Source organism: Equus asinus, chromosome 6 (assembly GCF_041296235.1).
Source record: "Equus asinus isolate D_3611 breed Donkey chromosome 6, EquAss-T2T_v2, whole genome shotgun sequence".
In the NCBI taxonomy this organism is placed as follows: Eukaryota; Metazoa; Chordata; class Mammalia; order Perissodactyla; family Equidae; genus Equus; species Equus asinus.
In genome coordinates, this window is record NC_091795.1 from 85,471,262 (window position 1) to 85,483,677 (window position 12,416).

Consider the following 12,416-nt stretch of genomic DNA (forward strand, 5'->3'; position numbering starts at 1 on the left):
TGTCTGAGACCCAGACTTTAAGGGCTATAGATCAGGAAAAGCTGAGGATCGTTACAGGCTGCCCTGCTTAGAAAGGGTTTATGGGGGATTTTGGATTTGGACTGAAGACTTGTGTATCCAAATCCATTTTGAAAACTGATCAATCAACTAATGTTGATTGAGTAACTCCTTTTATTCTTGGCACTGTGCCGTAGGAGGTACAAAGGAATTTTGAGGCACAGTGTTAGTCCCTACCCTCTGGGCATTCCAAACTGGTGGAGGGTGTAAAGTACCTATGTCCTTCTGATGGAAGGACAGCTAGTGTGACCAGGAGGACATGGATACTGTTCATTAGGGGAGTCAAGGTCAGCAGGATTTAACCATGCTTTCAAAGGTGGGTAGGATTTGGGTAGAAGCAGAGATGGGGAAAATACTCAACATGAAAAGAAGAGTATTCTTTGGGGAGCTGGCCATCCATGACATGATGTGCTTCCTTTGTTACCAGGAATAAGTATGGGATGATGGTACAGGTTACCCAGACTTTGAAATTTGAAGATACATCTAAGATCAACAGCCGCTTCTTTGAAGAAGGTAAGACTTTACATGCACGTAGTTGCCAGGACTGGGCCATCTGCCCAGGATGGACTGTGCATCACTGCTTAGCTCCTTGCTGGAACCTCTGATATGTCTGCTGCCTGATGAGTTAAGTGGGCTCTGGTCTTCTGGCTATGGGCTGCTTTAGTGAGAAAGCATTTTCATTTCAGAATGTCAAGCGGCAACGAGATACAGGAAAGGGAGAAGTTCCCACAGCACCCTAGGTTTCCGTAAGTAGGAAACCAGCCTGCTAAGTCTACCTTTGGTAGATGTGACAACCTCATACGCCCTGTAATAAGGCCTGGGGTCTTGTCAAGGTGGGGCAAGTGGGAGAGGGACTTCAGGTTCAGGAATCATCAGTCTTTAGAGCTGGAAGGGACTTTAGAGATCTCTAGCCCAACCCTACTCCTGTGTTTGTCTTCTATTTAGATCTATCTTATGCATGATCTCTTTGTTCTCAGCAACGTGGGATGTCAGCTGGTAGCAATGTATGCTTTTACACCCATTCTACAGAGGGGAAATGACACCTAGAGGGGCTTAGTGATGTAGTCAAGATCGCAGAATATTAGAGGCAGTGCAAAATGAGTTCCCAAGTCTAATCTAGGCCAGGATTCTTTCTACTGCACCACATTTCCATGCTGACTTAAACTCTTTCCCTGGCATAGGTCAGAGTGGGGTGTTGGAGGGCTTACAAAAGGGTCTTCCCACAAGCTGCTAGTATATCTGGTTGAAAGAGATAAGGGTAAGCGTCAGCTCAGTGATGGAGGAGTCCACCCTTAGCTGTAGCCACATCAGTGGCAGCACCTCCTCACCAGTTCTCGCAGGCAAAGTGGTAATCTGATACCAGATTCCAACAAGCCTGGACTCAGTTCCAGCTCTGCCTCTTACATCCAGAATGGTCTTGAGCAAGGTGAGTTACTCATCTCTGCATCTTAGTTCCCTTCTCTTTAAATTGAGGAATAATACTGACCCTCAGGGATCGTATGATGAGTCAGTGAAAAAAATTAAAGTCAAACACCTACCACACAGACCTGGATGCATACTAGGCATCAAGTACCAGATACTTTTCTTCTCTTTTCTCCTTTGCTGATCCCTCCTCAATTTTCAGTTTCCACTAGACCATAATGTGGTTGAGATGTAAAGGTAAGCAAGAATTTCCCTGACACTTTCCTTCTTCCAGGTGTCGAGGAGGTGAGTCTTGCCTTTGAGAGCACCAAATCCACATCACCTCCAAAGCAGGCCGAGGCCATTGTGGAGACCCTCCAGGAGCTGCAAAAACTACATGTCTCTGAGCAGAACGCCCAAAGAGCTAACCTCTTCAACAAGCTGGTTACTGAGCTGAGAAGCCTCAACCATGTGGCAATCGCCTCCATCTTGCCAAAGCTGATCCAGGTGTCCAGGTATTTCTCAAAAGCTTGCAGCTCAATCTTTCATATAACCTGTGGCAGCTGGCTAAAGTTTCAAACCTTGGCCAAACAGAGAATCTCAGGGACCACTGAAATATCAATCCAGTTTATCAATTAGTCAATCAGTTAATGTTTACTGGACAGAGAAACATAAGCTAAGGTGCCTAGAGGTCCATGGGCAACAGACACATACACCCATACACATATTGCATCCAAGGCAGATATGCATTTGTGTGTTAAAGAGGAGAGAAATATTTCCCACATTTTGATGGGTATGTTCTAATTCCTAGTTGTATTGTGGGTATTCTGGAAAGTTTGAGAGAAAAAGAAATTTGTGCCCTCTGAAAGCCTATAGGCCTATTGGAGAGAGAAAACAGCCAAACAAAACAATATTGTGATTTCTCTACACTACAAGGCAGTGTAAGTGCTCTAAGTACTGTGGAGGTCAGAGGAGAAACTGAGGCCTGGAATGGGACCATGGCAGTGTTTGCCTGGCATGTTCTGTGTTCTGGCCAAAGGACAATGATAGTCCTCTTTTGGTGATGAGTCTGGGGGTCCTCTTCAGCCTTTCCTCCATGGTGCTTTACCAGTGGATGATGCTTGTAAGGAAGGCTTCCTGGTTCCGGGGTTCTGAGTTAGATTTTGAAAGATGGTTGGATTTGGATAGTGAATAAGAGAAATAAGGGCACTCCTGACACAGGGAACACTATGGGGAAAGGATATTTTAGCTGCCTTGAAAGTGATCTGTATAACTTTCTCTGCCCTTTTCTTTTCAGCCCCATAACTTTACAAGCCTTGATTCAGTGCGGACAGCCCCACTGTTACACTCACATCCTCCAGTGGCTGAAAAGTGAGAAAGCCAACCCCCTTCTGATAGATGTCGTCACCTATCTGATGGCCCTGATCCCAGAGCCCTCGGCCCAGAGGCTGCGGGAGATCTTTAACACGACGAAGGAGCAGCAGAGCCGGGCCACTTTCTATGCTCTGAGTCACGTGGTCAACAAGTGAGTTTTACACTGGTCTCCTCGTAGGATCTGAGGAAGACCCCACATCTCTGTATTAAGATTGTACCCCTCCCTCCACTTTCAAACTCTGATGCTTACTGTTTTGTTTTTCTACTGGTCATTTTGAGAGTAATGACTTGAAATGAGAAATCAGCACACATAGATTTGGATTTTAAGATAAACCTAGCTATGCTTGCTGAGTCCTAACTCTTATTCTGTAGCTATCATAAGACAAACCCTACGGTGACCCAGGACCTGCTGGACATTGCTGATTACCTCTTGGAACAGATCCGCAATGACTGCACTGGCAATGAAGATCACACCTACTTGATTCTGAGGGTACTTTCAGTCTTTTGTGTAAAAACCTATTATTTCAGAAGCTCCCTTCCTGGACACCCCTTACTTCTCCTTCTGCACCCTGATTTCCTCTTGTTGCTTTTCAATGCAGGTCATTGGAAATATTGGCAAAACCATGGAGCAGCTAACCCCGAGACTCACGTCTTCAGTCCTGAAATGTATCAAGAGTACTGAGCCATCACTGCTGATTCAGAAGGCTGCCATCCAGGCCCTTCGGAGAATAGAACTTAAAGACGAGGTAAAGCCCACAGAGGAGATCTAAAAGTGAAAAGTTTATTCAGATTGACAAGAATTTGGAATGAGATTCTGAATCTCATCATTCTATTGACTTTATTCTACCACTTTCTAATTGCCAATTTCAACAAACCTATTGACTTGACTGCCTAGCAGTATGTGGACATGAGAGAAATACTTGACCTTGCTGCTGCTCCAGCAGAATAGGAGATTTTCGCTACATGCTATCCTCCTACCAGATCAACCATCACTGTCATCTTGGGAAAATATGCCTGATTTTATCGAATCTTCCCAAACTAGGATAGTCAACCTGCCCCCATCTTAGATGACAATGACATCAGAGCTTTGGAAACTACCTTATTTATTAGCCTCAAACTCTTGCTTTCCTTTTCCACCTTTACCCTCACATTGAAATAATTTATGTTAAAACCACTTTTTTTCAGTTAGTGGCAGATCTCCAACAAGTCGTAACTTGGCCATAACTTGTACATTTTAATGCAATTGAATTCAATACACACGTTTGATAGGGATCTTCTGAGGACCCTTCCTTGAGCTTATTGCTCTGGGGAACACTGGCAAGAAGATTCAGTGCCAGCATTTGAAGAGTTATTAGAGAGAAGTTCGACTTGCACATAGTAAATCACTAGCAGACGTGCCAATATTGACTAGGCCTGTTCTGTGTTCTGACCACAGGACAGTGAAAACAGACTTCTCTTTTGGCTACAGGTACGGGAAGTCCTTCTGCAGACTTTCCTCGATGACGCCTCTCCAGGGGACAAGCGACTGGCTGCCTATCTCATGCTGATGAGGAGCCCTTCCCAGTCAGATATTAACAAAATCACCCAGCTTCTCCCACGGGAACAGAATGAACAAGTGAAGAACTTTGTGGCTTCCCACATTGCCAACATCTTAAACTCGGAGGAATTGCATATCCAGGAGTAAGTAAGAGTAATTTCCCCCCATCTGCTGCAAAGGACTGAAATTCCAAACCTCGATTTTGATTTAGCCACTGCCTGCCCTTTTAGAGTGTTCTTTCTTCTGGAACAAACACTTGTGTGAAAGTGCGGCAGACCTGAGCCAAACTCTTGGGGCAAACAAAACCCAAATAGTCTGGTAGTGATTGGAAATCCATATTTACTTGGGGTGAGGGAGAGAATGCATAAGTAACACAATGTGTCGGCTCAAAATATACTCCTTCTTTTCATCTAGTTTGAAAAAGTCAGTGGAAGAAGCTCTGAAAACATCTCAACTTCCAACTGTCATGGACTTCAGAAAATTTTCCCGAAACTATCACCTTTCCAAAGCTATTTCTCTTCCATCGCTTGACCCAGTCTCAGCCAAAATCGAAGGGAATCTTATATTTGATCCAAACAATTACCTTCCTACAGAAAGCATGCTGAAAATGACCCTTTCTATCTTCGGATTTGCTCCAGTTGACCTTTTTGAGGTAGGTGTGAGACTGAAGAAGAGTTGTATGTGTTCTACCCCATTCTTTTCTACACCGCAAACAGTCAAGGTAGCTGTGAGCCAGCCCGGGGAGGAACAGGAATCATGTTCCTTCGTTTTCTTTCCCTCCTCCCTCACCTTCCTGCCTCCCCACTAGGGGTCACCTGAAGCATGTCTCCTTAGTATGAATGGAAATGCAGATGTCTCAGAGAAGCCCTTAGACCCCAAATCCGAGGAAGTACGTGGGCTGTGCAGTCAGACGGATCTGGTTCAAACCCCAAATACACTCCCAACTCTGAATCTTTGGTTTTATTGTTTATCCTCTCTGAATGTTAGCTGCCTCTTCTTGAAAAAGGCAAATAATGCGTTCTGCCTTTCAAGATTCTAGTGAAATTTAAATAAGACAACTCCTGTGGAGTGATAAGCTCAGCTCCCATGCTGTACTATTCATGAAATTCTTGTTTAATTAAATGGACTTAAAGAGGGGAACAGGAGGCTGACATACAGAGAAATCTGATGTCATTTTCTTGCCTGATTTTCTTTCTCAGATTGGTTTGGAGGGAAGAGGGTTTGAGCCAACACTGGAAGCTCTTTTTGGGAAGCAAGGATTTTTTCCAGACAGTGTCAGCAAGGCTCTGTACTGGGTTGATGGCCGAGTTCCTGATCATGTCTCCAAGGTCCTGGTGGACCACCTTGGCTACAGCAAAGATGATAAACGTGAGCAGGTATGTTTTTGTTAAGTATCCTCTCAAGGAAAGCTTTGAGTCTCAGCGCAAAAATATTCTTATCTAAGCCTGGAAGTCATCAAGGAACTATCCAACTGAAGTGACAACTATGACTATTGTTAACCAGTCCTGTGGGAGCAAGACCCAGTATCCTCTGCAGTTATGGGCCTCCTGGAGATTCAATGTGCCCAGGAACCAGACTCATTAGAGGCACTCTAGCATAATGATTAAGATTGTGAATTCTGGTGCATGGGTTTAAATCCTAACCTCGCTGTCTTCATGGGCAAGTTGCTTGATACTATGTCTATCTCTTTCTGCATCCCCAGAGCGCTAATAATAATCCATATGTTGCAAGGTTATTTAAAGCCTAAATGAAATAAAATATGTAAAATGCTAAGCAGAGTGTCTCACTCTGGTATTGACTGTTCAATAAGTAGATACTATTATACTTTTTAAATTCATATTTTCATTATTGTTCACTACTTTCTTTGGCTGTCACTCATCAGTGCACGAGCTAATGGGAGCAAAATCCACTTTGAAGCTAGCATAAGCCCCCACTTAAAGAGCAGAAAATAGATTATAATCTGGAGCTGCTTCTTACTTAATTTTTTGCTACCCAAAGTGTGGTCCAGTCATTGGCATCACACCAGAGCTTGTTACAAATGCAGGTTTCTCAGGCCCCACTGGGATCTACTGAGTCAGAACCTGCATTTTAATGAGATCCCCAGGTGGCTTGTATGCACATTTCAGTTTGAGAAGCAGGGCAATAATTTACTCCTAGATACTCATAGATGACCCCACCTCCGTCTTCTAATTTACTTACCTCCACTTGAGGGTGAGAGTCTTTGAGTGGTTTTGGGTGTGTCAATCTCTCTTCTTTCTCAATGCTGCAGCATCAGTCTATGGAATTCTTATCTCTAAGAAGAACTTGTCTAGGAGCAGGTTTTTTCAAGCGTTTGGCCAATTTATATGACAGCCACATTTTCTCAAGAAGCCCCTTGTATTCCTCCCTAGTCAAAGGAGAAAGGGGTCAGTGGGGGTGGAGGGTGAGGACAGAGGATCTTCTAGTCTTGGGGGGCCCTTAGGATCCTGGCATCCTGGAGAGTAGAGACCTCCCTTACTATGCCTACGTTATTCAAGTTAAGAACAGTGTGGAAGCACTACTGTCCCTGACAAGACCTCAGTTTTTTGTCTCAGTTTGGAGGAGCTACCTATCTTTCAGTAAAAGGTGGGAGCCTGATTTCAGTGCCTGCCCTGTATCCCCACCCTGACTGTCTGTCTTTAGCCTGTAGCCGCTGCAGCAGACAGGCCCCACATCAGGAATCTGAAGGTGTTTGACAATGCGGACATCTCACTAGACATTTTGTTGTTAAAATCTCAGGACATGGTCAATGGAATTATGCTCAACGCTGAGAAGCTGATCAAAGATTTGCAATCCAAAGAATTCCCAGAAGCCAGAGCCTACCTCCAGATCTTGGGAGAGGAGCTTGGCTTTGTCAGACTCCATGACCTCCAGCTCCTGGGAAGGCTGTTCCTGAATAGCGTTCGCACTCTGCAAGGGATCCCTCAGATGGTAAGTGTGCCAGGCCCCATCAGAGGGTGATGAGATTAGCTGGTGCTCTTTTCAGATCTCCCAGACTGGCTTAAGATCCTAGCCGCAAAAACTAGAGAAAATGTTTGTACTTCCTTCAGAGACGCAAGTTTACCTTGAATTTCAGTGAAATTCACAAGGAATTAGTAACATTTAGAAATTAAGCTGTTCATAATGTTAGATGTATCTTTAAAGAGCATTAGTTTGTTAACAATGTTAAGTGTATCTCCCTCTAACTATACTACAGGTTCCTTATAATATTTAAATAATTATGAAAGAATGTATTTGACAAACTGTAATTCACTATCTAATAATATCTATAGTTTTTATTATTAATTTATTAATAAGGGAGAAAATATTGCTGTGATGCTGAAATCTGTGCCACTGGTATTTCAAATACCAGCAGGGCCACCCATGGTGGACAGGTTTCAGCGAAGCTTCCAGGCTAGACAAACTAGGAAGAAGGACCTGGCCACCCACTTCCAAAAATATTGGCCATGAAAACCCTATGAATAGCAGTGGAGCATTGTCTGATAAAGCACCAGAAGATGTGAGGATGGTGCAAAAAAAGACCAGGCAGGGGCTGGCCCCGTGGCCGAGTGGTTGGGTTCGCGCGCTCCGCTGCAGGCGGCCCAGTGTTTCGTTGGTTCGAATCCTGGGCGCGGACATGGCACTGCTCATCAAACCACGCTGAGGCAGCGTCCCACATGCCACAACTAGAAGGACCCACAACAAAGAATATACAACTATGTACCGGGGGGCTTTGGGGAGAAAAAGGAAAAAAATAAAATCTTTAAAAAAAAAAAGACCAGGCAGGATTCTGTCCTGCTGTACACGGGGTCACTAGGAGTCAGGATACACTTGATAGTACTAACAGCAAAAGGGAGAAAATATCGAAATATACTACCTAGGATTTGATAAATAATAATGTTGGCTTTAAGAAAACAGATCTCAAGTTATTTTCTAGAAGTGTTTGTAAAAACAAAAATCAATGCAGACTAATATGTACATCATCCCAATAGCTCGTTGGTTTCAAAAAGTTGGTTTTGCCATAATATATTGTACTTCAGGTAGACCTCATTTGCATTTAGATGCAAAACACCAGAATTAAGCATGCCATGCAATGACACTTGAAGTTCATAAAGCTCTCAGGCCCAGCAATATTTTTAAGCACCTTCTGAATCACCAGTTGAAAATGACAAGATATCTATCCAGGGCAATTTTTTATATCCCAATTTGTTGAAACCAATAATCATTCATCTTTACTTATCAGATAATCAAAATACACTAGTCCCTTCCTTTCTGGATAAAGAAGAATAATTATTGTCCAAAGTGTGGGAGGTTGCATTTCACAAGCCCACTTCAATGAGGCTCATTTTTAGTTGCTTTCCCTGTTGGATCTATAGATTGGAGACATCATAAGGACAGGTTCAAAGAATGACTTGTTTCTTCACTACATCTTCATGGACAATGCCTTTGAACTCCCCACTGGACTTGGATTACAACTGCAAGTGTCCTCCTCTGGAGTCATCACTCCTGGAATCAAGGCTGGGGTGAAACTGGAAGTAGCCAATGTAAGACTCTGTTCACCTTTTGATTCCTTAAGTTGTCCTCTTCCTCCAGGGTGGGTTTCTTGTGCAGTTTTAAAATGTGTTTCCAGTTCAAGACAAAGTACATCATCATTGTAATCACCTCATTAATTTTTATGAAAATCTTTAGGGTCCTACCAGGATGCACCACCTTGCCAGCTCCAGTTAGCAATGGCAGTAACATGAGAACTCAGCTATTCTCTCAATAAATGAGGATTCCTGTCATCTTTTTATCCTGTTATGCTTAAACGTAATTTGGGTACTTCCTAGTCCTGGGCATCAATGTAATCTGGCTCTGGGGAACTGAGAACTTGGCTTTTCTTCCTCCAAATAAATCACAGTAATTTCCCTGAGGTGTGACCAGAGATGTCTGCCCAGGGAGGGGAAGGGTGGTAGATCTGAATGCAGGGCACTGAGGTATTTAGCAAAGCTGAATAGGTTGTTTTCTGACTTATAGATGCAGGCGGAACTTGTGGCAAAACCCTCTGTGTCCGTGGAGTTTGTGACAAATATGGGCATCATCATTCCGGACTTTGCTAGGAACGGGGTCCAAATGAACACCAACTTCTTCCATGAGACGGGCCTGGAGGCACGAGTTGCCCTGAAAGCAGGGCAGCTGCAGTTCATCATTCCTTCACCCAAGAGACCACTCAGGCTGTTCAGTGGCAGGTAATTTTTTCAGCCGGGTCTGACTAGTCCGTTTGAAAGAGGGAATTGAGACTGTCTCTGCGGGATTTGACCAGGCTACACGGCTGATTGAGCTAATTCACGCCCCAGTGGATTGGAGAGAAGGTTCTGGGTGTTCTAGATTACTTATTTTTAATCTAGCCTGGACTCACGAAATAATTACCACTTCCACTGCTTTCCACATTTTTCTAAATTGAGGCTTAAGACCTACTGATTAATTAGTTATCGAGTTGTGAATTTTTGTTGTTTACTTAGTTTTTTGTTTGTTCTGAGAATGAAGAAACACTAGCCCTAAAGAAATAATCCTGAGGAAATGAACATGTTTCCCGTGAAAAATACCAAAGTTCATACAGATTTGTGGTAGCTAGCTCAGTGGATAAAGCACGGAAGTCCTAATCGAAGGATTATGGGATGCAGCTTCGTATTGAGAGCTCCATTCTCAATGACATCCTCAAATATTGATTTACCTTAGCTTCCATATTTTGGACATGTTAATTTGTTGATTTGAAAATAATATTTAATTGCCTAACATATACCAAGGCTGTTGAATGGGATACACAGTCCCTGACTTTCTACAGCTTAGAGTTTACAGGAGGAACCTAAAGTGAAGCAAGCAGTAGCTGGGAAGTGAAGGCTAAGTTAGAGAAGCATCAGAGTGCCGTGAAATTCTCCATCACCTAACCTGTGGTAGGTGTGGAAAGCTTTCTGAAGAAAGTGATACTGGAGCTGATATAGCTGTAGCAGAGTTGTCCAGGAAAAAGAGGAAGGATTGAGTATTTCCAGGCAAGGAGAAAAGCATGTGTAATGGCCTGAAGGAAAAAGAATATGGTTCAGGAACTGCAAGAAGTTCGGTGTGGTAAAGTGTATGGACGACACAGTGAGAGATAACAGGAGAGGCTGGCAGGGGTGAGACCATGATGAGCCTGTGAACCATCTTAAGGAGTTTGACCTCTGAAGGCAAAGGGATTTAAAAATGAGCATGTAGAAAATAAGGTTGGTCTTTTTGAAGAAGTACTCTGACTCCAGAGTGGAAAATGAGTGGAAAGAAGACACGACTGGAGACAAGGAGACCAGTTACGATTCTATTATAATCATAGATGGTGAGAGATGATAATCTCTGCACCAGATGAGGGCCATGGTATAGAGGGAAGTGAGCTGACTCTAGACATTCTTAAGAGGTAGAACCATGAGTACTAGGTGATTGACTGGATATGGGGGGTGAGGAAAAAGAAAGAGGAATGGAGTGGGGATGGCCTTCACTGAAGTAGGGTCTGGAGAGGTAGAGCGCCTGGTTTGGAGGAAGATGACAAATTCAGTTTGGGATATCCTGCATTTGCATCCCTGTGAGACAACCAATTGGAAATATTGAGCTGGCACTTGGACCAATGGGTCTGTCTTCAGTAAAGAGGTTTGAACTACAAATACAGCTTTGGGAACCATCGGTATATAGAGGTTATTGAAGTCAAACAGTGATTGGTGAAGAGTTAAGACCTGAGGGGCGAGGACAGAAATGTGAAGAATATAAACACTTAGAGGGGAAGAGGAATAAGCATCGAAGCGTGAGAAGGAGCAGCCAGAGAAGCGGAGGAGAATCAAGGCCATAAAGGGTCATGGAAGCCCAGGAGCAGCCACAAGGTGGATCACCCCACATGCAGGCTAACGCAGGCATCTAGGGCTCCAACCTACCAGCAAAGCTTCATCTCAGGGCACCCCCAAAGTGAGGAAAAGAACATAATATGTCAAGAATGCATCCTTGGAATAAATCAAGACATTGTTGAACTTTCTTGCACTTACTAATTTGTTAATACATACTTAGGAGGATGATACCATAATCTTTTCAGGGATTAGAGACTCTAAAATCTTAATCTGGCCATAAGTGAGCAACTGTACTGAGTGTGTCTGAGCAATCAAGGAAGGAAGATAAAGCCTAAAAATGCCCATTGGATTTAGGAGCAAGGAGGTGATTGGAGATGCTGATGAAAGTAATTCCAGAAGCGTGATGGAGGTGGTGGTCAGATCACAGTTCTGTGAAAACATGTTGAAACATGCCTTTCTTTCAAAGGCAGCCAAACTTCTTGATTGTGAGGGAGACAAGAGAAAGCTAGAAGAGGGAGAAAGGGATGTGTGTGTGTGCCATACAATGGGAGAAGAGACTTGAGTGTGTTTAACGCTGGTGGAAAGAAGCTAGTAGAGAGTAAGAGATTTCAGATGAAAGAGAAATAGGGCATCTCTTACCCTGAATCATAGGAAGGAAGGAGCACACCTGGGTCCAGGTCCCACTGATCAGTTACTTACCATCTCTGGGCCTCTGCTTCCTCTGTAAAAGGAGATTCCTACTGCCTAATGTTGTGGGGATTGCAGATAACAAAGGTAAAGAATTTAGTGCAATGTCTGAAACATGAGTCGCTATGACTGTTAGTCTTATTGATGTTCTCATTATTATTTATTTCTGAGTAGATTAAATAATTTAAGGTAGATATGGACCGAGGGGAGATAGAGAGCAGGATAAGGGCGCATTTGCACTGTGAGAATCAGTGATGTTCATTTTGTTTCGTGACTTGAAGATAACTCAGGGTTTTTCTTTCTTCACCAGTAACACATTGCATTTGGTCTCCACCACCAAAATGGAAGTGATTCCACCTCTAACCGGGAACAGACAGTCCTGGTCAGTGTGCAAGCCTTTCTTTACTGGTCTGAACTACTGCACTACGGGCGCTTACTCCAACGCCAATTCCACAGACTCTGTCTCCTACTATCCACTGACTGGGGACGCCAGGTGAGAGATTCTCAGTGTCCAGCCCCGC

The 12,416-nt window shown here is 43.6% G+C and overlaps 1 protein-coding gene across 1 annotated transcript in view; it reads left to right on the forward strand.

Annotated features, from left to right (window-relative positions):
• The window catches only part of APOB (apolipoprotein B), a 39,204-nt gene that overhangs the window by 8,286 nt on the left and 18,502 nt on the right, over positions 1-12,416 (forward strand). Inside the window, exons 8-19 of the mRNA XM_044772007.2 lie at positions 485-570; positions 1,754-1,973; positions 2,756-2,983; positions 3,205-3,322; positions 3,432-3,578; positions 4,301-4,512; positions 4,784-5,021; positions 5,569-5,745; positions 7,127-7,318; positions 8,743-8,910; positions 9,383-9,594; positions 12,206-12,388. Of these exons, the coding sequence (XP_044627942.2) occupies positions 485-570; positions 1,754-1,973; positions 2,756-2,983; positions 3,205-3,322; positions 3,432-3,578; positions 4,301-4,512; positions 4,784-5,021; positions 5,569-5,745; positions 7,127-7,318; positions 8,743-8,910; positions 9,383-9,594; positions 12,206-12,388 (2,181 nt within the window). The remainder of the gene's footprint in view (positions 1-484; positions 571-1,753; positions 1,974-2,755; positions 2,984-3,204; positions 3,323-3,431; positions 3,579-4,300; positions 4,513-4,783; positions 5,022-5,568; positions 5,746-7,126; positions 7,319-8,742; positions 8,911-9,382; positions 9,595-12,205; positions 12,389-12,416) is intronic.